Source organism: Gnatocerus cornutus, chromosome 1 (genome assembly GCF_029298725.1).
Source record: "Gnatocerus cornutus isolate USDA-ARS CGAHR chromosome 1, icGnaCorn1.1, whole genome shotgun sequence".
NCBI lineage: Eukaryota > Metazoa > Arthropoda > Insecta > Coleoptera > Tenebrionidae > Gnatocerus > Gnatocerus cornutus.
The window spans coordinates 25,865,039-25,892,538 of NC_142233.1; the positions used below are offsets into that span (position 1 = coordinate 25,865,039).

A 27,500-nucleotide genomic window follows, 5' to 3' on the forward strand; every position below is an offset into this window, starting at 1 on the left:
CTATCTGCATATCTAAGAGTTTCGTCTTAATGGCGTCTGTACTTATTTTTATCCCAGAATGTTCAATCGCCATTATCATTGGGTTAAATTTTTCTGGCAATCCCGCCAATAGTAAAGAGCCTACCCATTCATCATCAATTTTGAAACCCGTCCTGCTCAATTTCTGGGCCGCTTCTATGACTTGAGTCACGTAATTCTCCATTGTATCATTCTCTTCTAACCGAAGTGATATCAAATTCCGGAGCAATCCAATTTTTCGCGTAAAGCCCGAGTCATCATAAAGGGATTTCAATTTGGTCCATACATCCTTCGCTGTTTTTGCCTCTTTAATGTGAACATATATAGATGTGTCCAAAGTTAGGATCAACTTTGCTTTGGCTTTGGCGTCCTTCTCTAGGTCCTCCATCACGGTCGTAAGGCATTTATCCAGCCCATCCAGAATTAGATAATTCTCAAAAGCAAATGCCCAATCATCGTAATTTTCTCGGCCTAATAACTTCGGTACACTCGCCATATAATTGATAGCCATGTCTGACACTATTCAACTTTTTGAAATCACCAAAAAAGGACACACACACAAACAGCGAACAACAATGGCGGACACTAGCGTGGGTCTGGGCCCATAACCTGTTGAGATTAAGGGTTCGTAATAGAAACAACCACTCAGTTAGACGGTGAGAACAAGACTGTTTTTATTTACTAATACAATAAGATAGGTGGCGTAACAGAGGGGCGCTAAATTTGAAATAGTTTTTATGGTATGATTTCAACAGCTTTATATAAAAACTGATGAAAAACATGAGTTTTGAGTTTAAAAGTGGACGCTTCAATGCATTGCCACGGCAAAATTTTACTTGTTAATCCCTAGATACATATTCATAACAAAAATAGATAAGAATACACGTGTCTTACGTCATAGAGTAATCTCAGTATCTATTTAACCTCTATGTCATACGGTCAGAATAGGCTAACAAGTTCAAAGTCTTTGAAATCGTGTGAATTACAAACGTAAACAAACAAACGTCACAGGCAATGGTGTCCTCAATCAACTTTTGTGTTTTTTTTTAATAAAATGACAACACTTGGAATCATTACATTAATTTACATATTTTATGTTGACATATTCCTTTTTTGACCAGAACTGTATATTTTGGTTTGTTATGTTGGCTGCTTATCTTATTACAATAAATCAACGTTTTATTCAACAATTATATTAGTGTAAACATTCGTTATTGGGTTGGCGATTGTAATTTGTATTGTCTCTTCATTTTGCATTTATTACTGTGGCGATTTTATCAGAAATCAGCGACATGAGCAAAAAATAGGTCGCGTTGTTTAAATATTGCATTTAATATTTCTACAGTCCAGCTCATTCCTATCAGTCCACTCTCCTGTGTAAATTTTCGAAAATTTTTGGGTATCAGGCTTTCAAATCTTTAGGGAGAAAATTAGGGGAAAATTGAATGTAGCGAGTTTTGAGGTTAACACGTTGTCAAAGTGGAGTGTATCAATAAATAACTAATTAAACATTTGTTGCAACAGGAAGTTTTTAATGGAGATATAACAAGTTTTAGCAATTTTGTGCAAGACGATTAGCTTCTACGCATGCCACAGTTGCATCAAGGTCAAACGCTCTTACTGCCAATTGTTACCAACTTAATTTTTTAATGTGTGGACCGATATTAATGAGCGGTGGTATTTACTATACATTTGAAAAAATAAATCGATAAATAAAAAAAATGTGGCAGGTGTCAAAATCACGTGTAAGAGTCTACTTACGTTGCCCATTAAAAATATCCGATTAAGCCGACTTGATCAATAATCACTTATCTTATCATGGCTATAAGAGTCCCGTATGTCGATTCTTGTTACTGATCTGTGGTAATCAAAATAATGTTACTCTTCGTAGGACGATATAATTTATGCTGCACTTTGCTCGTCGGTGTATGGTGCACTTTATCCGAAGATCCCCGAGAGGAAATTCCGTGCACCTCTCGTTAGCGTTTCGGGGCGATCCCGTGCAGAATTCGGCGAATTGAATAAACGCGCTGGCTATATTTAGACAATGATAGAGTCTGAGGGGGGCGCGCGGGTCCCGATAATTTCATGAAAAAACATCTGTCATCATCGCGTACGTAAACATGTTTCGTTTGTTATCGTCGTCGCTGCCAACTTGACCATTTCTGAACACTCCGGATTCCGGTATCCGTCAGTTCGGCGACGAAAGTGGCGCTGATCGGGTGCAAATTGCGCCTTCATTGCTACATAATCCTCGGCGAGTTGTTAGACTTTGTTCTGATCGCGTGTTCGCACAAAATGAAGAGTGAGATGTTTAGAAAGAGAAAGCATGACGTATGGAACGGTAAGGTGAATCCAACCGAAGAGAGAGACAGTCGTTGAAACAGGTTTGAAAGTTTTCGAGGAAAGAGGTAGAATAACAAATAGCTCGGCGAGGAAACGAGCTCGCATGATTGAGGAGCTCGTGGGAAAGAAAAAGACACGTCGTGTGGTGGGAGAGGAGAGCGAGGAGCGGCTTAGTCATTGTGTCCGCGCGAGAAAGACGGAACTAGTAAACATGGCGCCGCGCGAGCCACCATATCATATTTAGTGTGTATTGTGCACGCAGTATCTGTAGATTTATCAGAAATTAGTGGGAAATCTGTTAGATAAGTGTCGAGTGCAATTCGGAGCGCGATGGATGACGGAGATCACGTTGGACTCTAGTGACAACTTTGAAGATTTCACGAGACCGCGGTGTTGTGCCCCCTGAAAGTGCCAACCGACACCCGCCATGTGAACGGGTGGGCGAGGAGACGTCGCCTCCCTTGACAGGGTAAGTCGGGCTGCGCCCCTCGTCGCTTTTTTGCACTGGCGCCGCTCTGACTATCGCTTGGCGTCATACGCTGTCTGTCTCGAGCGTTGCCCCTTGTCCCGCACCACAGATTCCATCCACATGTTCCCACCAACTCTGACGTTCACCGGTTCGAATGCCAGATACGCTTTTTTTCTGCATAAAACCCCTTCGTTGACATCAACAAACGCAATTGTAATTAGACACGTTTTGGCCAGACGTGCGGGTCAAGGACGCCACGAAGGGGAGGGGGCCAAAATGTTTTTATTTGGGTAGTTTTTTGCGAGCTCTTCCGTGTTGCACGCTATTCGGATGCCCCTTCTAGCAAAACCGTGTTGTAATTTCCCACTCACTACGTTTCGAAACCTTGCTGGAAATGTCACGGTGTCTTGATAATAAACAATCGATGGTTCATCGATTACCTATGATTTTTCGATGGAACAAGAGTCCAAGATGCTTTTTATACAGGTCTTGGATGAATGACAGGCAGATGGACAGGTGTATGGATCGCAGGTTGCTGCGGCCACGGTTACCGGTACTCGAGGAACAAAAGATTAGATGAGGTCTTTAATAGGACTGCGCGGCCACTTGATGGTTCACGGTTCCGGGAAATCACAGCTACTTTTTCTAACAAAAATTACATAATGTTTGAGTATGGCGTCAGAAGACATTGGCAGGTGACGTAATTGGTTGTTGCACTTGAAAGAGTCGTTTAGTGAGCTTTGGAAATCTTGCCTGCACCAAAAATGTAAACTGAACCAATTTTGATGAGTTTTGTTAAAATACTCTAAGGTCACATCAAACTGACGCGAATTGATACAAATTTTGCATATAATATTGACTCGTAATGACTATTGTTTTACTTTCGACGTTTTATGTTAAAGTGTGCCATGAAACAGTCATTTTCCTCATCAAACAGAAAACATAAACGAATCGTAAAGTTTTAACGGGTCATTATCAAGGTTTAAGGTTGTGCTGCATTGTCATTTAAACAATTGAAATTTAAGAACTATCAACGTCAATGCAAAATTTGCGGCAGGAAAGCAACTCGAAGTAGTATTTGGAACTTTGGCTACCAGATTATTAGTAAGCAGGAAATCTAGTCGATGATTCATTTTCTAGACGAACCAGTTTGAAAGTTGTGGCTTTGGTAGATGTTTTAAAAAAAAATGTGTTATGAATGTATTGCAAAGTTTTGAGAAAAATTTTAGTAGACATTCTGATTTTGTTTTTCTTCTTTTATTTTATCCACACATATTGCATGTTTCCTTCTTAGGGTTCTTATTTACATGATCACTAAAGCTCACTGATCGGTGATAATTGATAATATGACACCAGAAAAGCACTACATATCTTCAGATTGAGGTTATTGTGCACAGTAAAAAACTCAAACACTTTTTATCTAGGTATAGTATAGTACGTTCTTGGTTTCTTGACCTCTCGCTATAGAGGGACTTGACGGTATTAATTATCAGTTATTAACAACAATAAGATAAGATTTGAAACAATTTCGGGTTCTGAATTTCGTCCACCGTTTTTTTTGCATCACAAAAACTGCAGTAACTGTGCATATTCACTTTATAGTGACCAAGATCAATAAAAAAATAACAAATAATCGTGTTACCGAAGTCCAACTGTGTTTGATAATGCAATAGGTTACAGCAGGGCAAGTCGAATCGAAGGTAAAACTGATTGACAACTATTATTGTAGTTGGACTGTTCAGTTTCCGTTTGTTCCTCAATTAAATCTCATTCGTACCAATTCCAAGAACACGTTCATTGCGAGATTACCTCCATAAAACAATGCAAAATTAGTAATGACGGCTGCAATACAACAACTCCTTATGACATCACGATGTTCTAAAACACGACATCCTGTAAAGCAAGGTCACCAGATTCACTCAAGAAAAATATTTGTTTAACGCCACTTGAATTATGCATAGCTCAAGCTGAGATCATATTATGTATTTGTAAGAAAATGAAAACCAGTGTCACCCAAAAGCTTCCGGTGTGATAAATAAGTAATACATCGCTACTAAGAAAAATGAATGATGTAGCTGTGAAAGTGACTCCTACTTGGAATTCAATCACATACAAAAGAATCCACCTGTTTGAGCAATTCGCAGCTTAGGTTTATGACTGTACTTTCGACAGAGAATTATTGAAAGTCACCACACTGCAAAGTGCAAATTATACTATGCGATGATTCATATTTTCGATCTATCTGTTAAGGTCACGCGTTTCGTGTTTGCAAATTTGCGACATCACCTTCAGATGTGTGAAAACTGTTATTTGCGTCTCTGGGTTCGGGCGAAAATCTGCTCGATTCTCGGAGTAGTTATTTAAAATCCGGGAATTTCTATTATGTCAATATCTATTTTTATAAGAACTTTTTGAACGACGCTATTGCGTCGGAGGAGCTGCGAATTTGTTGTTTATTTCGGGAACTGCAAGAACACATGCTCCAAATATTCTAGCGGAGGCTTTTTGTTTCTGTCGTGGTTTAGACTAGAATCAGCTGATTATCCGTTCCAGGAAACCATTCAAATAATAATATAAACAACCTGTTGTGTTGATGATAGACCACATTGGATGACGTGCCTAACAATGAAATGAAACTGCATCAAAGCAGGGACACCTACGCCAGTTCCCAAACGCCTGTAACATGTTGAATTATTTGTTTTGTTGACGACATTCTACCGTTATATCGTTCTCCAAAGAAAAGTAAGTCTTTTTGGTTACGTTATTATTATTATTCATCTTTTGAATGAATGGAGTGGGTGTTGGAATGATGAACGTAGGTGGTATAACATGAAAGAGTTTTCTTTTTTTGACACCTGTGTATAAAATGCGATTTGAACAAATTTTTATATTAGCAAAATACATAAATAATAATTATTCCTGCAGCAAACACTATTGAAAAATAAGAGTAGATGTTTTAAATTTGGCACGTTTTTGCCACTACTATTCCATCAAGCATTTGTTATTCATAAACTATAAGTATGTAATTTGTATAACAATACGATATTATTATGTTATATGTAAAGTTTTATGAACTGATTTTATGTCTGTCATAAAATAGACTAAAGTGGAGGAGGTTGTATACAAGTCAAAAATTTGGCACAAATCTTATTATCTAACAAAATCTGAAACTCATTAATCTTTTATTTCACAAGTATTGGTTCTGTGGTTCCATTTTCATGTTGATATTTGTGACATGGATACTTCAAGCTTTTAAACATTTATATAAAAATAAACCAGTAAGTTTTGTTTGTTTGGAATAAAATTGTAATGATGGACAGGTGTCCCATTTATTTGCACTTCTACTTTGGAATGAATGACACTTTTATGTAATAATAATAAGGAAGTAATATCGGCTTTGTAATGTCAAAATTGATGGATAAAACTACCAACATCTAAAATAATAGAAGGTCTACTACTAAACGCCGTTTTCTTTCTGACTATATTTTTTAATTGGTACTAAATTCAAAGAAAATGCTTTAGTCATGAGGAGTCGTCAGAATTTTGTGGTTTAGTGATACATGGTGATAATGATAATCGTTTAAGTTATATTTTAGGTAAACAATTTTCCTCTCCTAAGGAATTTTGGGCAGTTTCAAGTATGGTACATACTAAAACTGAAAGCCTGGGTTCTACCATAATCTTTTTTGAGTTTTATGAATTTTAGAACTGAAGTACTCTCCGGACTTTCTTTCAAGATGCAGTTGTGCAATAAGAAACAAATATTGCGCAATATGTTTAACATTGTGCAAGAATACAGAAAGTTGGAATCCCAACTTCTTACGCCGGGTATATAAGGCGTTGTTATCTTATTATCCAATTGTAGAATCATTATTATTTAAAACTATTTCAAGGGCATTGGTAATTCCGTACCCCACATTCTCCCAAAACTATTAAAAGCCATCAAACTGGATTTTTTCTTTTGGTTTGTAGCTTCATAATTAAATCAAAACAAGAAGGCAAGGCAATAAAAACTTCCTTAATGACAAATACATGTTTTTATGCCAACTTTGACGGAGTTTAAAGGCAGCATCGGATTTTGGCAGAAAGCTAAAGTTGACTTCGTCTCCTAAAGTAATCTTGCAAAAATGTGGCGCCTCGCCACCGGTTTGTCACTGCAACCGCTGTTTGAGATATGCTTCCTCCTTTGATGAGATTCTTCTTGGTCAAATCTAATATAATCAAAATAATTATTTTGATTTTACATTAAAGCTATCACCCACGAACTTTGCAGATAATGTTATCATTATCCTTGTGTGGTTTATTCAAACTGTCTTGAGACATTCGTCGGAATATTCCACGCTAATGAGTACATACACGCAATTACGAAGTTACTCTTCCATATCTGAAAGAATTGTTATAATCACTAATAATATTTCATGTATTTGTAATTAATTTTTATTCATATTACTTAAAGTATAGTGGGTGGTAGGTTTATCTCTGATAACTAAGCTTAACCTTTGCTCCTGATACTACCCTAATATAGACGTCTGCCCTTTGATCCGGGTAGATATTCTTAATTTGTATTTCTAATAGAAATTATGTATTTGATCTTTGATCCGGATGCGACCCCCATTAGACATTTGGTCTTTAACCCATTTTTATCTGTTAGAACTCATATAAAACCACCACCACCCTGTTATAATTCAATTCCGTTTTTACCATCGTACGTTGCGGTTACCCTGTAAACGTATTTTTGTCGAATATACATTTTAATTAAGTACATTGAGTGTCTCTGTGAGTGCCCATCACTGATTTCCCTTTTTGACGACGACAAGTCCCAAGAAGGTCCCATAACAAAAAATTGGTGTCAGAAGTGGGATTGGGAACATTTAATTGGAAGATTAGAAGCATTCGATTGGGAGCATTGGAAGATTGAAACCATCGGGATCAACATTCCAAAGAAAACGCAGGATTCTTTCGCGGTAAGCAGAGATTTATTTTTCTTGCTGTTTTTTGTGCTACTTGTTATTGCTTGTTATAATCATGCCTGAAACTCCAACAACTCCAGCAACTCCAGTCCATAATTTCTCTGATATAAGGTCTTTAATACCTGATTCATTTTCGGGAGATCGACGAGATTTTTATGAGTTTCTTCAAAACTGTGAGAACGCTTATAAGTTGTGTGAAGGTACACAAAAAAGTTTAATGCTTGTTTATATTGTGTCAAAACTAAAGGGATCAGCTAGAGCTCAAATTCAGGAAAAAGAATTTACTAATTGGGATGACTTAAAAAATGTTTTAACCGAAGCTTTTTCTGATAATAGAGACTTAACTCAGTTGCTTGAAGATTTAAATAATATTAGACAAAACAGAACGGAATCAGTACATTCATTTCACACTAGGTTAGACCAGATTCGAACTCGTGTTTTAAATGCAATTTCTCTTAAACATAGAGGTGATATAAATTTACAAGGTAGATTAGATTCAATTCGCGAGATGGCTTTACAACGATTCATTCTTCATTCATCAGACGAAATTTCTACAGCTCTTCGTCGTAGTAAACCATCTACATTAGCATCTGCACTTTCGGAAGCTTTATTAGAAGAAAAACATTTGCAAGTTCGAAAAATTAACAATTTTAACTCTGTAAAAATTTGTAACTTCTGCAAAAAACCTGGTCATTTACTTAAAGATTGTCGAACGAGAAAAAAAGGCAACGATAATAACGTGAATTTCAATAATCAAAACGCATCCAGCGCGAGCAATCAAAATTCAAATCAAAATAAAACATGTAATTATTGCAAAAAATCTGGACATTTGATTCACGAATGTCGAAAACGCGAATATAACAATAACAAAAAACGACAAAATCAAACTACAACTTCCCAAGCCGATGTACATTTAAACTCCGTACAGTCCCAGGTAACTGCCGTACCTGTGGACTTACTCTAAATCTTAAATCGGCAAGAAGTCAAAACGAAAATCTAAATGTTTGTAAATGCATTATTAATAATAATAATAATCATCATGAGTCTAAAAATAATCGAGTCGAGAACCCCAATAATCATAAACTAAAAATAGAAAACGTCTTTTTATCTCATAATGATAGTGCCTGTTATTTATCGGTTAATCACCAGAATTTGGATTTCAAATTTCTTGTAGACACAGGGGCAAGTGTAAGTCTAATTAAAGTGGATAAATTACGAAAACTAAAAGGTGTTTTTTATAATCCTCAAGATAAAGTTTCGCTGAACGGTTTGAGTGCAAACGGTTTAGTTGACACAGTCGGTAGCGTATCTTTAGATTTAAATTTCTTTAATCACAAGATAACGATTAAATTTTACATTGTTAAAGACAATACGAATATTCCATTCGACGGTTTAATTGGCAACGATTTTCTACTAACTCAACAAAAAGCCGAAATCAATTACGAAAAATCTGAATTAAAACTTAAAGATCTGCCATTTCCTTTAAAACTCAGTTTTAATTCAAATGTTGTCAACAATAACTGCTATTATCTTCCACCTCGTTCTGAGACAATAGTTGAAGCTAACATTCTAAATAAAAATATTTCAGAAGGTCTAACTCCTGAAATCAAAATTCTTGACGATGTCTATCTTGCTAAGGCAATTCTGAAAGTTAATGAAAACGGAAAAGCATTAACCACAATTCTTAATTCTTCTAATAAAATAATCAAAATCGAGAAAATCGACTTAGTATTAGAGGAATTCGACAGTCATGCATGTTTCACGATAAACAAAGACTCTGTAAACAAAAGCCAAAATTTAAAAAATAGATCGGATCTATTACAAACCAATTTACGATTGGAACATTTAAATCCAGAAGAGAAATTTACACTCATGGATCTCTGTAAATCATATGACGATATCTTTTATCTTCCGGGTGATAATTTAACACATACGGAAACGGTTCAACACGAAATAATAACAACAAATGTAAAACCGATTTCATCCAAAATCTATCGTTATCCAAAAGTTCACGAAATCGAAGTTGAAAATCAGATAAATCAAATGCTAAAAGACAATATAATCAGACCATCAAAGAGTCCATACAACAGCCCACTTTGGGTTGTGCCTAAAACTAGAACAGACACTTCAGGTAAACGTAAATGGCGCATTGTAACAGATTATCGTCAACTTAATAATTTCACAGTAGGCGATTCCTTTCCAATTCCAAATATAGACCATATTTTGGATCAGTTGGGACATAGTAAATATTTCACTACTCTGGACCTAGCAATGGGATTTAATCAAATATTAGTAAGACCTGAAGACGTCAATAAAACAGCTTTTTCAACACCTAATGGGCATTACGAATATCTTCGCATGCCTTTCGGACTAAAAAATGCACCTGCAACTTTTAGTAGATTAATGAAATCAGTATTAACTGGTCTTGAAGGAAGTCAATGCTTCACATATTTAGACGACATCATAATATATGCCTCTTCATTACAGGAACATAACGACAAATTGCAAAACGTTTTCGAACGGTTAAGAACAAACAATTTAAAATTACAACCCGACAAATGCGAATTTTTACATAAGGAAATCTCATATTTGGGTCATGTTATTACTGATAATGGCGTAAAACCAAATCCTGAAAAGATTCGTGCAATTGTCGACTATCCTACACCTGTCGATCAAAAATCGATTAAACAATTTCTCGGTTTAATGGGATATTATAGAAAATTTGTTAAAGACTTTTCGTCTATTGCAAAACCATTAACAACTTTGTTAAAAAAGGGTGTAAAATTTGTTTGGAATACAGAACAAGAAAACGCTTTCCAGCATTTCAAAAATGCCTTAATAAATGAACCAATTTTGCAATATCCTGATTACACGAAACCTTTTATTTTAACTACGGACGCTTCAAATTACGCGATAGGCGCTGTTTTATCACAAGGTGAGCTAGGTAAAGACTTACCAATCTCATTCGCGTCTCGTACACTCAATAAGGCTGAAACTAACTACAGTACAACAGAAAAAGAATTACTTGCGATTGTTTGGGCTACAAAACACTTTCGACCATACCTCTATGGCCAAAAATTTGTAATCATCACTGATCATCGACCATTAACTTGGTTATTCAATTGTAAAGATCCGTCTTCGCGACTCATACGTTGGCGCTTAAAATTAGAGGAATACGACTACGAAATTCATTACAAACCGGGTCGTATAAATTCAAATGCTGACGCTCTTTCAAGAAACCCCATAATGATGATAAACAACGAATCATATGATGATTTTATTCGTTTTCATTATCAAAATCAAGATTTAATCGAAATCAATCACATTCGCGAAAAACCATTTTCCAAATTTCCAAACGCTTTCTTCATTTCAAAAGACCTTAATCAAAATAACAAATATTTTAATTCAATCTCTGAACGTTATGATTTAAACTTAATTCCTCACGAAATCGACAGTTATGATACAATAACTTTGAAGAATGATCAGACGCAACAAACTACATTTTTAATGATATCACATCTTAACCACTTTGACGTACCATCCTATAAAGATGTCTTTTATAGTTTGCTCAATTTGAGAAAGAAAATTCGGGAAGCCAACTTAAGAAAAATTTTCATTGAAAATCCACGATTACTAAATAAGAAATTTAAAATAGATTTAATACACGAAATGATTCATTATATTTTCAATCAGACTGATGTTGAAGTTTCCATAACTGACCGTTGCAAATTAGAGCCAAAAGACGAAGAAGAAATTAACAACATTTTGAAAGAAAATCATTGTACTGCCATCGCAGGACATCGGGGATTTTTCAAAACGTATCAGATAATCAAAGAAATATACAAATGGAAAAACATGAAAAAGGACATACGAAAATTTATAAAAAGTTGTAAAGATTGTCAGTTAAACAAAACAAATCGTCACCCTCTTAAAGCACCGATGGAAATAACTTCCACCGCAACTCAACCATTTGAAAAATTATTTCTCGATATCGTAGGTCCATTACCTATCACCGAAAGTAATAATCGATTCATCCTAACTCTTCAAGACGATTTAACAAAATTTTCATACGCATATCCAATTCCAAATCATGAAGCTCAGCAGATTGCTGAAAAATTATGCGAATTCATCATGATTTTCGGCATACCTAAATCGATTGTAACCGATAACTCCACTGATTTTACCTCTAATTTGATTAAAGAAGTTAATAAACTTTTCAAGATCCGTCACATTACTACTTCACCATATCATCCACAAAGCAATGGAGCTCTAGAACGTTCACATTCCACACTTAAAGATTACCTCAAACACTTTATTAACAAAACACAAACCGATTGGGATAAGTTTGTATCAAGTGCCATGTTTTCGTATAACACATCAATTCACACAACAACTAAATTTACTCCATTTGAGCTAGTTTTCGGAAATAAAGCTATTTTACCACAAACAGTAACTTCTTCACCAGAATTCAGATATAGTTATGATGACTACCATCAACAATTAAAACTCCGACTAAACAAAACATTCGAAATTGCCCGCGAAAATTCAGGAAAAAGCAAAGAAAAATCCAAAATTAGATATGACAGAAATTCGCACGACTATAATTTTAAGAAAGATGATTTGGTACTTATCCAAGATAGAGCAAATAAGCCAGGATATAGTAAAAAACTATCACCGACTTATAAAGGTCCCTATAAAATAGAAAAAATTAATCCAAACCAAACAGTCGTCGTAATTATTAAGAAACAACGGAAAACATATCACAAAAATCTATTGAAACCATTTGTTTCAGATTAGGAACAAAACAACCAGTACTAATATGCTCAAATATCTCATCATCATTATCCTTTTTAACCATTTTCCAATATCTATTTTTTGTCTTAATTCCCATAAAGTCACGCAGCTTCCTAAAAATGCCGGAATATATTACCAAAACTTGGGACATGTCAAAACATATAACAGCTTTCTATCGTTATTGTCTTATACAAATCTCACATTTTCACATGAAAAGCTTACTTTAATTGAAAAAGTTTATGTTGATAGTCTAGATTTATGCGACCGGTGCGAAAACCATAATGGACAAAGGATTACATGTAGAAAATCTTTAGCCTTTTTAAAAATTCAAATTTCCCAGGTTTACAAGAAATTCGAAACTATTTTGCATTTAACTGACCACACACTTAAAGTCACACGTAAGCGTCGAGGTCTCATTGACGGTATATCTACCGGTATGAAATGGCTGTTTGGCACACCAGACGCAAATGATGCAAAATTCTATTCAGAATCCATTACGGCTTTACAAGACAAGCATCGCGAAACAATAAATTTAATGCGACAACAGGTTCATGTTTTGACTTCTGCCATAGTAAATTATAACAGCTCTGTTCAGTCTCTTAAATCAAATGAAAATAAGCTCAATGATAACATTAATAAATTCAACTCGTTTAGTAAATCAGTATCGGAAAATATTAACAATATCGTATCAGCTCAAGCTGTTCTTAATCATCTAACTTTATTGGAAGAACTAATTGTCGAGCTAAATGAAGAATGCGACACAATAATATCTTCAATATTATTTGCAAAGCAAAATATTCTACATCCATTCATTGTCACTCCGACCGATTTTAAGAATGAACTAAGTAACATCAAACTTAAATCGAATACTCAACTTCCAATTCCTCTAGATCAAGAATTTAAAATTCACAATTATTTTGCATTAAGTAAAATTTCAGTAATTTATGATAATGATGTTCTAATTTATGTTATCAGAATTCCTTTAATAGATAACATTAGATACTTTTTATATAAATTAATTCCTCTCCCTTCACCATCAAATCATTCGACTGTCTATTCCTATATCAATCCTAGTTTTTCCTTCCTAATGATGAGCATTACAAGGACGCACTACGGACAGTTGGAAGATCTCTCTGTATGCTTGGAACTGCTGAATTCCGAATATCTTTGTCCAAGACCTGTCATACGTCTAACGTCACAACAACCAATCTGCGAAGTGAAACTTAGAGTTGAAGATGTCCAGTCCATACCTGAAGATTGTATGACAAGAACCATCAAAGCAAACATCGAAGTTTGGCATCAATTATCCAGTAATCAATGGTTATATGCTATGAGCCATGCAACACCAGCTACGATCTCATGCGACTCTGATTTCGAAAACGCCATCGAAATTACGTTCAAAGATGTTGGAATTTTGGAATTGGCACCTCACTGTCACTGCTACACGATGACTACAAACTTGGTTGCTTCATCCAATATTTCCCACAACTTCACGAACTACATTCCACATGTCGACATCAATTCCGACGATTGCTGTGTAGAAAATCAGAAGATTTTGGTAGCTTCGCAAATGGATCCTATTCACATCGACAGCAATAATTTGGACGAACTTCGGCATGCGAACCTCAAACTTCAAAAGTTCGACGACGTCCTGGAAACCGAGATGAACAACTCCTTTGGCAATCATCATTATTTCAACTTTTTCGGATTCTCGATCGCAGTGGTTTTCGTTCTCGTTGTCATATTCTCTATCTGCTGCTGCATATCGAGATACTGCTGCGATTGCACCTGGATTCCTTGTGTCGGACGGTTTCTCCCAAAGAAATGTTCTGGAAAACTTCTGTCCAACTTTTGGGTACCTCGAAATAGACGTGACTCCATTGCACTGTCTGTCCACACTGGAGAACGTTTCGAAACAACTACAAGTCCAGCGGTTCCAATGGAAGAAAACAATGAACAAACTCCTGTTATTAGTAATCCTTATAATTTGCGATCAAGAAATAGTAGTTTATCTAAATTGTAAATTTTGTAGGTATATCAAAACTCTTAGGGAGGAAGAGTGTTATAATCACTAATAATATTTCATGTATTTGTAATTAATTTTTATTCATATTACTTAAAGTATAGTGGGTGGTAGGTTTATCTCTGATAACTAAGCTTAACCTTTGCTCCTGATACTACCCTAATATAGACGTCTGCCCTTTGATCCGGGTAGATATTCTTAATTTGTATTTCTAATAGAAATTATGTATTTGATCTTTGATCCGGATGCGACCCCCATTAGACATTTGGTCTTTAACCCATTTTTATCTGTTAGAACTCATATAAAACCACCACCACCCTGTTATAATTCAATTCCGTTTTTACCATCGTACGTTGCGGTTACCCTGTAAACGTATTTTTGTCGAATATACATTTTAATTAAGTACATTGAGTGTCTCTGTGAGTGCCCATCACTGATTTCCCTTTTTGACGACGACAAGTCCCAAGAAGGTCCCATAACAGAATAATCGAACTTCCTTTCAACTTTAAAAAGAAATTGTTACGCATAAACTCATTCATGCTATCATGGAAGACTCCCCAAATGAGTCAGCAACCTTCTATTTTGGAATTGCTGCCAAAATTGGCATTATTTCCATCGCGCCATGGCGAATAATTGTATGCATACAACGACAATTTCGCCGCATCAGGTGATTCAATTTAATCGTGTTTTCGAGATAAATGTCGCACCAACGACGTGATAATGATAACATAAACACAACGGAATTCATTTTTCGGTGCCAAAATATGAGCTTATCTAATCGGAAACGCTTTTTATTGTCCACAACAACTGGCAATGGGCATGAGTTGTTACAGATTCTCTGTTTATATGAACGAAATGGAAACCGTTGAGGAAACAGGAAATCGCCTTCTTAGATAAGAAATTGTTGACTTGTTGGTTTTTAATACCGACCACACCGCTACCCCTGCCGAGCCTCATATTTCTGCTAATCTAATTCATTTTTCGGAAAGATTAAACTTGAATTGTTTGGGAATAAAAAGCGATAACAGAATGTCAACGAGACTTTGCTCACTACTTATCGCTTGGTGATGCAAAAGATCATTTTCACGCTTAAAATTGCCTTTTTCGTGTCATTGATCATTAACAACGACCTTTCCGTTCATTTTAATTGATCCTGTTGCTATATTAGTCCCAGACAGAGCCATTTGAATGGCTAGTGTCGCCAGGAAAGCGAAACTGATATTGTTTTCGGTAATATAGGAGAAAAATGTGTCAACTCATTATTTACATTGGAATGCGAACTCATCTCCAAGTGCTTTATCAATCCTCCATTAAATCGGACAAGTGTGGCTATGATTCAGAGCTCTGATAACGTGAATGTGTTCAATAAAAACAATTTGTTGTGGAGATTCCTTTTCGATGGAGAAACCTTTTCTTACTTTAATTTGTGAAATTACGTTTTCTTCGGGGTTTCCCGCCCACTCGATCAGTCGATGGTTTTTTTGTAGGTGGTCAAGTGATTTTATTTTTAATTTTTAAATATGTCCAAAGTACAGACTTTGCCCACCGAGAAACAACTTTGATAGAGGTTAGAAAACTGTTTTCGTTTTGCAGTCTGTTTACTAATTTTAGATTTATTTGATGGTGAATAGATGTGAACGTAACCTTGGCCCATTATTACACTTCATGTATGATAGAAAATAGATCCACCCTTTGGGAGAATCTGAAATGAAATCTTTTGGACACGTGCCTGTTGGCTGTTTTTCTTAAAAATTATGGACGTCACCAGAGCAGTGGGCTGGAAACTAATGACAATAACGAACCTTTCGAAATATAATGAAAATGGACAGTGTTTTAAATTGTATCGAAAACTGTACCACTGTACTATGTTAAAGGTCATGGCAACTTCGAGTTTAACAATACTGTTGGGTATAATGTAGTAACCGATAAATCGTTTGAAGTTTGATCACAACAAATTGTGTGTTGTGGGTTTGATTTTTCGCTATCGCTTTTTTATTCTCGATATCATGTTTGGGATTCTGCGTAACTATGTATATCAAAAAGTTTTCCGATAACATAATTATGAAGTCAACAAACGATTAAAATTTATATAAGATTAGAATCTGTAATGCAGTGTCTTTTTGCTTTATCAAAAAAAATGGGGCGAGTATTCTTTAATGTCAACGCTTATTGCAAACGTAAACGTCAATTATTATGCACCCTTATAAATGGATTAATCAATTAACTTTTTCTCCATTGAAAAAACACCTTTTATAATTAGCAACAACTAAAGCCAAGGAGGCAGGACAATAATAAAAGACCGTGTTTATTAAATTAAAATTAATAAAAATAACCAGTGCTACTCTATACAGTAGTCTATGATAGAGATAGCTAATTTTGGTACGTCATCGAAACCAACAATTAAAAAAAGCAGGGAATAACTACTAACTCGATCATTGTTACCAACGTCGTAGGTGTTCACTGACAATGAAGATTTTCCTCATAAAAAAAATAATTAACAAACATGTTTATTGTTTGAAATGAAAGATTTGATCAATTGATGCCATTGAAAGAGAATCGAAAATCCAACTTCAAATCAAGCTGAAAAATCGTCATTTATGTACATAAATGTAAACCCATTGAAATTGTCTATTTTTTAATTTTACACCTTCCATATAGCAAAGTCCGAAAACGGAGACTTTGATCTTTAATAATCTGTTCAATGTTCAGATTTTATAGTCAACATTTTTAACTTATGATTGTATTGATATAATGCAGTTTGGAAAGTTTTCCTTTGGTCCGTGTTCTTTGATCTTTAATCTTTTTGTCAAAGAAAAACACAGAAGTATGTATTATTTTATTAGTATTGCATGTTTTATCATACTTTCCAAGAAATACATACATTTTCTTCTGAGACATCAATGTTATTCGTAGAATCGACTTTACTGGTGTTGGTAAACTAGAGTGACACATAAGATATAAATAATTATGAATATGAATTATGATGTTTTTTTTAAGAAAGAAAAGTAAACAATAATAACATGTATTTCTTTTTTTCCTGCTTCAATTTAACACCACCTAATTACACTTGTTTATATGTAGTTAGTATTGACTATCAATTTTTTTTTGAAAATTTGGGAATGAACTGAAATCAAACCATAAAAACAGTCATTTCTCCGATGTTGACAATTATTGTCGAAGTGAGAGATGTTGAAAGTTGAATACAATAAACACAAATGTTGATATAACTGATGTAACCCAGTAAAAGTGGATTTTGTTATTGTTATTATACCTATGTAGTTTCTATTGCGCGCCTGTCCCCGAATATAATAGACCTTCAAATTTAAATCTGATTTTCCGATGGTGGTTTTAAAAAAGTCTTATGAACCAAATTTTTATTATGTAAAATACCAATTACATGCATCAGGCAGAAAGGAAGAAAAAATAATGCAGTTTGAGTAGATAAGTTGCAGTTGTGAGTAATCCGACAAACTCAGAAATCTTTTTTTAAAGCAAGCCTGACCTCTTCGGGGAAATTCGATTAACGTTATCACATTGTTGCGCACGTCTGGAAACTAAGAAACGTCTCGGCAATCGGTTGATCTTTTATCTTTGAAGTACCTCCGTTAATAATATCCTCAGATGACGCCATGCAAAGTTCACTACCTCCTCTCGACCGCCAGTCGTTACATAAACCCAGCGTTGACAAGAATCCAAAGATTTCCCGGTCCTATCAGTCCCAACTCGGATGATTCATAAACAAATTGGAAGCATTCCCAATTTCGGGTCAACAGTTTCGGGAAATCCCTGAAGGAGTTCGTTCTACAATAGTAATGACCTTGAAGCATCGATTGTTACTTCAAGAAACAACGGAACGCATACGTAAATAGAGTCAGGTGCCTGCGGCACCGAGGGCAGGTAGTTCTTGATGATGATGTCCCCCCTCCCCACACACTCGGAATCGTAAGAATCATCCAAGTTCTGAGAAGAGACAACAGCTCGTACCTGGTTTTTCTACGAAATCCCCGCTCTGAAGTGGATTCCGAGAACGGCAGATGCTAGTCCTACTCGGAGTTGCTAATTCGTTTACGAGAATTTAACGTAGAGTACACGAAAAGAAGGTACTACCGTTGTGTATAATCGAGACATTTTTAGTGGAGCGTGATTTTCATTATCACCGTGAATGCAGAATTTAGTTGGTTTTTGTGTGATTCGTGGAAACCATAACAGAGAATGCTCTTGGGGACGCTATCGGCGGCGTTTCGCGAAGCGATTTCGTGGAGTAAGGATCACTGGTAAATCTTTCTGTAAATGATCACTATAAAAGCCATGGCAGTGCTAACTCCGTGATAACGCTCCTACGCAAAAAAAAACAAGGACAAATCTAAGCTGTTATCACTAACGCAGTATAAAGGAAATTTTAATAATAATTTACGATTTATTCACCGTATCTCTTATCATTCCTTATCAGTTGTAGTGTAAATGAGTCAGAGCGTTATGTCGCCCCATTATTGTTGCTCGAGATTTCTCATTTCGGTGTTTTTTTTTTAGTTAACAAACAGCGATGGAAAGCAGAACCGACAGTTATCTGCACAAGAAGTTCAAGAAGCAGCTCAGCATCGAACCAAAAGTCCAAAATGAGAGCAAGAGTGGAGTCGTGGAGCCGCGTGAAGAAAAAACCTCAGAAAATCAAACACGCAAGGACAATAACGAAAGTGTGCCAAACCAGAGTACAAATCAAAATAGTTCTCTCTCATCGCGTAACTTTTCCAAGTCTTCCATATCAGTAGAGGAGTGTAGGGCGAATTTACAATCTTCGAACTTGTGCATATCATTAGAGAAAAGCTGGAGCGAACAGTCGAAACCTAATTTTGATACGAACCATGAACCAGTTAGCACGTCTTCCATTTTAGATAACTTATATAGCAAGCAGTACGTAAAACCAGAGGACGTATCCTCGAATATCGCCAAGGACCATGAAGAAGAAAAAGTCGAGCCGCAGCCAGCTCCGGACAAGAGCAGCGCCGGAAAGTACGTGTGTCCCTACTGCAACTTGGTCTGCTCGAAGCCCAGCGTTCTTCAAAAGCACATTCGAGCGCATACCAATGAACGGCCGTTCCCCTGCAACAGCTGCGGATTTAGTTTCAAGACACGCTCTAACCTGTACAAGCACTGCAGGTCTAGGACACACGCCAACAGGGTTATGGGGAACAAAGTGCAAGAACTAAACAACGAACTCCAGGAAGTACCGGAACCCAGGAGTCCGCAGAGCAACGACGCTACCAACGAGGAAAGGGAAAAGGCGATTGACCTTAAAACCAAACCATACAAGCCACGTTTCCATTCTAAACAGTTTTTCAAAGAAAATGAAGAAAATAAGGACGATCCAAACAAACACTCCAATCTTCTCTCGGACCATATAAATGACATCATCAATAAAAACAATTCGATTGTCAACTCCAACGATCCTTACTTGCTCAAGAAACGAACGGAGGTCTTTTCGGACAACAACGAGCAACGTCACATTACCGACCTGTTGTGTCTTAACAATGTCGAAGAACCTCTCAATCTCACGAAAAATCGGAAAAGGTGCATGAGCGAAATAGTGGAACCAGTAGCGCAGAAGAGCCTCATCAAGGAGCTCCTCCTCAAAAACCTCAACTCTGACATGCAGTGCCCACATTGTAAAATGCTATTTCAAACGGTGACTGAGCTTGAATTGCACAAGTTGAGAAGTTGTAAAGGCTTTGTAAAGCCCGGTGCCAAATACAGTCGGAGCAGTTCGGTGAACGTGGCCTCTATTCTTACTCAAAATAAAAATGCTTTCGATGGAATTCCTCATCTTCAAAATACATTTACTTTGAAATCCCCGGGGCCCTTTTTAGGGAAAACCCGATTAGTAGAAAGCGACAAAAACAAATCGTTTTCGTTTGACGATGGTCTTCCTACCGCATTTGTGTCCGTTACTACTAGTGATAGATACTTGCTTTCGCCATTGACTATACTCAACGAAAAGGAAAAACGGACACCTGTGAAGATGTTCGGAGGTGAAGTGAAAATTACACACACAACGGGCGAAACAAAAAGTTTTAAAATCGATAATAAAGACGATAAGTTCGATGGTCGCGTAGTGGAATACAGTGGTAAACTCAGTGAGAACAGAGTCGTTAAATCTGGGTTGCAGTCAGGCGGTACGGTTTTAACTAACAAAGCAAATTACGCCAAAGACGACTCTTTAAGGGGCGGACAAGATGTGATTCGAGTTTACGACAACACACCTGTATCTCCTAGCATCGATATTTCAAATTTAGGGAAGCCCCAAGTGAATTTCATTCGTCAGGACGATCCCTATCGTCCAAACGATATCGTGATACGCACGCAGATCGATCAAATTTCAGTCCCTAGTCCCTCTTACAAGTATACGAATATTATGGACTTCAGTCAAAAGGCTGTGAAACTTCTCACTCCTAATTTAAAACAACCGAACTTGGCCGTACCAGGTGTCCCAGCTCCAACCAAGTTTACTTTTCCTCCTCTGAGCGAAGAGAAAATTATCGATTTGGAGAAGCCGAAGCCCGAACCAGAACCCCAGAATTTGACAACACAAAAGGTCTTCCAACCGAAAGTCCTCACCTCGCAGTCCAACCTATTCAATCCTATGAAATTGCTAGTCAATGGAAAAGTCGTACGATATGTCCCGGGAATCCCCGGACCTGTTGCTGCCGAAGAGCCGATGGACATGGCGTATGCTTCTCCAATTGTTGCCACTAGACCAGTTCCTAAATCCACGACGAAAGTAGAATCCAAAATCGTGGCGCCGACCAAATCTCCTAAAATGGAAACGTTGGAAGTAAAAACAGACTTCTCTTTTAAAGGAGCCGAATTAAAATCCCCTAAACCGAGCGAGAATTCGCCGGTGAAACTCAGTGATAAACCGACGAGCATCGTCGAAACGAAGAAATTCGCGAGACCGAATAGTTTGGCGTTGAAACCGACCACGGCCTCCTTAAAACAACATCACGGTCTCACTCCAACCATGTTCAATCAGATTTTAATTAGTCCAGATACGCCGAGAGTGGCAAAAAAGTACGTCCAGCAGTTTCTCCACGGCAATTATTTCAGCTATTTAGGGTTGAAGTGCTCGACTAAGCCAGTTTATTGTACTCTGAATAAAACGCAACCGTTTTATGTGCCTCATTTCAAGAAGTTGAGTATGTACTCGGAGTGGCGGCAACAGGATACGAAGACAGAGAAGTTTTTTGTGAGCGGCTACGACTCCAGGCAAAGGCATGGAAAGTACACCACAGCTGGGAAAACGATAGCGGATTTGGTTGTTCACTCGAGTTACAAGGTAAATAGTATTACCGGCATTTGTTTTATTGATCCCATGATAGTTTTTGTTTGAGTCGAAACTCATAAAGTATGTCAAATAGAGTTTATAAGTAGCTTTTTAATAGCTTGGGATTTAATGGTGATGGAAACTGTCCACGGCGATCTCGCTTGTCTACTGAATGCAGCGCATTTAAAATATCTCGTTTTATTGGTTCCAAGTCCAACGTTACGCGTTTCCGGTAGTTATATTCGTTCTCTTGTTATTCCAACCAATTGACGTAACAATAATAATTTGAAAATTATTGAATGTGTCTGGTTTCGCAGTTTGTGGTTTCCGATTCGTCTAGTCCCGGAGAAAAAAGTGACGACCAGCAGAAGTCCAATACTATTTTGGGAGGCTACGAGTGCAATGAAGACTACACTTACGTCAGAGGCAGAGGTAGATTGTACACAATTTATGTAATTTTTTTGAGTTAACTGAAAATTTTCAGGGAGAGGGCGCTACGTTTGCGATCAATGCGGGATTCGATGTAAGAAACCATCAATGTTGAAGAAACATATCAGGACGCATTCTAATGACAGACCATACACCTGTAACCACTGCAATTTCAGGTAGGCAATATTTTTGAAATAAAAAAAATATATCACTGTAGTCCTTGTAGTTTTAAGACAAAGGGCAACTTGACGAAACATATGAAGAGTAAAGCTCACACCAAAAACTATGCTGCGAGTGGTTCTGGCTCGTCTACTCAGCAGAGTGGAACTCAAAGCTCGGAGTCGGATACTGAAGATAGCGGAATGGACAGCAGTGGTAAGTTACCTAACGAACTTGAAAATCGCGCATAAATATCATTTTAAAAAAAGTTCATGACGTGGAGATGAGCCAAGTTTTTAAACGTCCATCATTTCGGTTTTTGTTGGCCGAAACTCCCTTGGGATTGTCTTGAACCGAGGAAGATGCTTGTGGCTTGACGAGGAGATAAAAGCGAAATAAACGCTAACGCTTCTGTTTTATATCGTTTTAATTACTTTAGTTATATAATGACTTTATTTACTTTTGGAACAAAACTGGAAGTGATAAAGAAATGCTCCGAGCTGAATTGCTTGCTAAATTTAATTAAGTAATTATGAATTAGGTATTTAAACTGTAGAACAATCAGGAAAGAACGTTAGTCAACACATCACGACGCAACATTTAAAGTGTTTTTATGCAGCTAGAAACTTTCCCGGGTTTTGTTCTTTGTCTCGTTATTGTTAATGATTACATTTTCTATGAGCTATAAATAAAGTAGGGCAAACATTGATCTCTGCTAGCGAAGATGTTGTATAATGCCATTTTAAGTGCATAGTTTTTTAACACTTTTTGAGGGTCGGAATTAATAGGGGTTACTAAAAGAAGTCTTTTTGAACTTTCTAAATTACTCCGAGTTTTTCGTAAAAATTGGTCTAATAATAATTTACCTCCACATTCAGCAAATCTGTTTATAAGCATTAAATAAAGTTCATGTTATTGCAAATATTTATTATGTTGTAGATAAATTAATATCACGTGAAAAACATCAGCGTGGAATTTATGCGATCTTGTTATGATTGTATTGTTATATTTTCAAATTTTTATTATAAATATCGACATTTATAGCGACTGTTTAGATATTAGGTCATCATAGTATCATGGCTTGCTGTCGTTTATTTATAATTTTCTGTTTAATAGAACATCAAATGAAAAGTGAAAGTATTCACTGCGATTTATGTTGAGCATGTCACGTTTTTGAACTTTTTTACTTTTTAAACAACTAAAACTTTGTCAGTATTGACTTAACGCACGATATAAAAAGTAAAAGCCTGAAACGAATCCTAATTGTTATCTGTATACCGAGTGCGTAGTGAGTTATTTTATGAACCCGCGCGTTTATAACTGAAAACGCAAGTGATTCAATAAATATTTGATACTCTAATGTCATTTATAATGTGGATTAGTACAACAATGAGATCCTTCTTTGTTTTTAGATAGTTACCTAATGACATTGAAGCGTAAAACTGTTTGGGTTTTTACTGAATTTTAACAAAATATTTCAAATTTTAGAGAAATTATAAATTTTTCTGACAATGTTGGTAGCTATTTTCGTCGGTGAGTTGTTGGCTGACAGTGGCAACAAAATTAATTGATCATTAACACATTCACAATGCACAATTTCAAAATTCGTAAAATTTTTCATTTAATACTTTTCAGACGAATCTACACGTCGCGAAGAACACGAAGCAGCTTACGGCCTCTTATCTCTTGCCCAGAAGACATCTCAGAACCTCCGTGGAGACTCAAATAGTCCCATTTCAAGCGGTGGTGTGGAGTCTCCTCACAACATCCTAAACACCGAAGAAATAGTTCATGTATCAAAAGCAAACTACGTGAAAAACAAGATCTTGGATGATAAGGCCCCTATCAACTTCAGTGCTCCTATAGTGACTTTACCGACGTCTACAAGTGTAAGCGACGATGAAGGACAAAATTTAAGCCAGTTCTTAGGGAAAACGACAATCAATAGACCGTTAACCTACCCTTACACGTCCGTTTTATTATCAGAAAATCACGAAAAGGAAGGTGAGAAAGAGAAGAATATAAAGCAATTCCACGTTATTCAGAAGTACGCGGCTCATCCGCCATCACCGAGTAAAGTTAGAGAATCGCCGAAGCACGTGGATACAGGTGGTAGTTGTTATCCGGAGAAGATACCTAGTGGAAGGAGTGCATCAAAAGATAGGACAAGAGGGGTGGTGCTTCATAATGATACGTCTTATGTGAAAGTGAACAATGTGCAGCCACCGATTTTAAAAATCAATGATTCGGTGGTTTTGAGTGATTCTGCCGTGGCGGATTTGAGAAAACGGAAGTTGAGTTATATAGACAGTGATTATGACAGAATCAAACAGCAAAAGACGGACGAAGTCATGGATTTATCCATGCCGAGTGAAAAAAATCAAGAAGTTCGGTTCAACGGCTCACCGAGAGAAGAGGATCGTCGGAATGAAGCGTACCACGTAATAAAGAAAAACGAAAGTGTGTATCAGAAAATGAGCGATGAGAAGTCACCTTTGAAAAACAATGGATACGTAGTTGTCGCGACTATCCCGAGTGACGTGAACATAAATTACGTGATTCAGGAAGGTCAGCCGTCGAACGGTGAATCCCCCAAGTCGTACCACTCGGTCGACAATAGTGCCATGGAAACGTTAGCGGACATTGCCACAAAGCAAGTGAAACTCGAAAAAAATACTCTGGCGAAAAGTGTAGCGTCGGAATTTTTGAAAATTGCTACCAAAAACGAAACGGGTGATATCTCGAGAGACACAGCCAATCCGTTCGCGAGAAACCAAGAGGTCAACGACTTGATCGTTAGACCTGAAGGGAATAAATGTTGCCATATTTGCGCTAAAAGCTTTAGCAAAGCTCCACAGCTGAGGTATTATAAAATGTTACCGCTCAATTCAGTGATTCTAAAAGGGAGTTTTAGGCTGCACATGAACATCCACTACTTGGAGCGTCCGTTTCGGTGCCATTCGTGTTCTGTGAGCTTTAGGACTAAGGGTCATTTGCAGAAACATGAGAGGAGTGCTAGTCATCATAACAAAGTATTCGTCAATTCCAAATCGCATAGGCTGTGAAAATAGAGTAAACTTAGCAGTGACCAAATCAGAATATTATGGCCTATGCGATCTTTTCCTTGTTTGGACATCAATTGATGTTGTTTTGTTTCAGTTATCTTCATCTCCCGCCTTATCTTCGTCTGAACCTCGGCCATTTAAGTGCGTCGATTGTAATATAGCGTTTCGAATACACGGACATCTGGCGAAACATTTACGCTCGAAAATGCACATTATGAAGTTGGAATGTCTTGCAAAAATACCATTCGGTTTATACGCAGAATTGGAAAGATCCAACAGTTTGTTGACCGAAATCAATACTGCAGACGGGGACCAATGTTTAGAGAGTTTAAAGGTTTGTCTTGACTGTAGCTTGATTGAATTTAAATGAGTTTCTTACAGACTTTGGCCAAAAAGGTTTTTATCAACGACCCAAGTAAGTTGAATCAGTTGACTTCAGAACCCACAGACGCAGATAGCTAGATAAGAAAATCATTAATATTTTACTTTTGTGCAAGACTGAACCAAAATCTTGAAAAAAGAAGAGTATACATTTTATAAGATATAGGATAAATATAGTCTTTGTTATACATATAAGAAAGTATATTTTAAATCATTTCTCATGTGTCAAATATGTTATGTGATATAAGGATAAGGCTAGGTAAATGTTTTATAATTTAATTTTTAGTTGGTTAAACCGCTTAGTAATTCGACATGTTGTATTTTAATTTGTTTTTATGTTAAGATGATCCTCAATCATTTTTTATTTGGTTGTACAGAGGGAATCAAGTCTTCATTTTGTATATTTTGATCTTATGTTAAGATTATCCTCCTTTAAGTTGATATTATTACCTGTTTTTAGGTATTTTATAGACAAAAATGTTACGTTTTAAGTGTTGTATAAATAGATCATGTTAAGCTAATTTCATGTTGTAAATATTGTTTAAACCATTAGAAAATTTGTGTAATGTTAGTAGTTACATGAGTTAACACATTTCTTCATTCATTATTTGATTTCCTTAAATTTGAAGATTCTCATTTGTGCCAGATCATAGAGCGCTTATTTTTTTAAATCGTAGTTTTGGGTTAACTCGTTTAATTAGACTTCAGTTTTGTGGAAAATGTTGATTCTGTTTATATTGTTGAAAAAAGTACAAGATTATTATTGTTACAAATGAAATTTTGTTTTAAATATAATTATTAAATTGCAATTGCATTTTACTTTATTGCCATTACCAAATTTATTTTGTTTCACTTGATTACTTTCGTTTCCGTTCTTTGATGCTATGTTAGACACCCTGATACGATGCAATTGTTTGTTCGTTTTTGCATCCCGAAGTTCGTCATAAAATAATCGATAAGTCGTTGAACATCAAATCTAACAGTAAAACTTTGCAAAATCACATTATTTGATGTTAAAAAAAAACAAAACATCATACGAGTGCGGATTTCACACAAGCGGAAATATTAAAGACACGTGACCTCACCAACATTCAATAAGTGGTTACAATATGAAATGATTGATGTATAAAATTAAAGTAGAAAATAAAAACTGAAATTTTAAAACATACAGGAGGGTGTTTGCGTTTTTAACTGCCAAACTTTAAAACAGATCTTGACATACTGAACTAAAATCTAAATATTACTATGTGGTTTTAATGTGACATGCGACCACTAACTATTGGAGAGTAACTAACGTTTACCTTAAAGAAATGCCCAAACTTCCGTCCAGTTATTCCTAAATTCACGACGTACAGTGGTCAGGAGCACGAGGGGTCATCTATCCCCAAATTGGTGATGTGGTGCTGCAAATAATCCTCAAAAAAGAAGAACTCGCCGATTAAGGAAGCGGTTTTGGTAAACGCCAACAGCAAGTGGATTCATACACTCCTTACACTTCACTATAAGTATCATACACGACTGTCCCATT

At 36.4% G+C, this 27,500-nt stretch overlaps 2 protein-coding genes across 4 annotated transcripts; both read left to right on the plus strand.

Annotated features, from left to right (window-relative positions):
• Positions 1 to 2,130: 2,130 nt before the first annotated feature.
• Positions 2,131 to 26,751, plus strand: LOC148181042 (uncharacterized). 3 transcript variants are annotated; one of them, XM_088047536.1, is made up of 9 exons: positions 2,131 to 2,833; positions 19,151 to 21,950; positions 22,256 to 22,370; positions 22,423 to 22,543; positions 22,585 to 22,742; positions 24,162 to 25,389; positions 25,441 to 25,558; positions 25,686 to 25,925; positions 25,973 to 26,751. In XM_088047536.1, exons 2-9 carry the CDS (start codon positions 19,164 to 19,166, stop codon positions 26,051 to 26,053), a joined length of 4,848 nt encoding a protein of 1,615 aa, XP_087903662.1. In that variant the 5' UTR covers positions 2,131 to 2,833; positions 19,151 to 19,163; the 3' UTR covers positions 26,054 to 26,751. The 3 variants fall into 3 exon arrangements, with proteins under 3 accessions (XP_087903662.1, XP_087903679.1, XP_087903671.1); XM_088047553.1 differs by having other exon boundaries at positions 2,132 to 2,833; positions 22,594 to 22,742; XM_088047545.1 differs by lacking the exon at positions 2,131 to 2,833 and adding an exon at positions 18,804 to 18,894.
• LOC148181043 (uncharacterized) lies at positions 7,563 to 15,025 on the plus strand. Its single transcript, XM_088047567.1, has 2 exons — positions 7,563 to 7,797; positions 12,596 to 15,025. Exon 2 carries the CDS (start codon positions 12,623 to 12,625, stop codon positions 14,618 to 14,620), a length of 1,998 nt encoding a protein of 665 aa, XP_087903693.1. The 5' UTR covers positions 7,563 to 7,797; positions 12,596 to 12,622; the 3' UTR covers positions 14,621 to 15,025.
• Positions 26,752 to 27,500: the final 749 nt, after the last annotated feature.

What these genes read in the sequence shown, in the direction of transcription:
- LOC148181043 (XM_088047567.1), top strand. Translation starts at nt 12,623, where the DNA reads ATGCTCAAATATCTCATCATCATTATCCTTTTTAACCATTTTCCAATA.
- LOC148181042 (XM_088047536.1), top strand. Translation starts at nt 19,164, where the DNA reads ATGGAAAGCAGAACCGACAGTTATCTGCACAAGAAGTTCAAGAAGCAG. An exon ending in TTGTTCACTCGAGTTACAAG is followed by an intron (nt 21,951 to 22,255) that starts GTAAATAGTATT and finishes CTGGTTTCGCAG; the next exon opens with TTTGTGGTTTCCGATTCGTC. An exon ending in GTGCTAGTCATCATAACAAA is followed by an intron (nt 25,559 to 25,685) that starts GTATTCGTCAAT and finishes GTTTTGTTTCAG; the next exon opens with TTATCTTCATCTCCCGCCTT.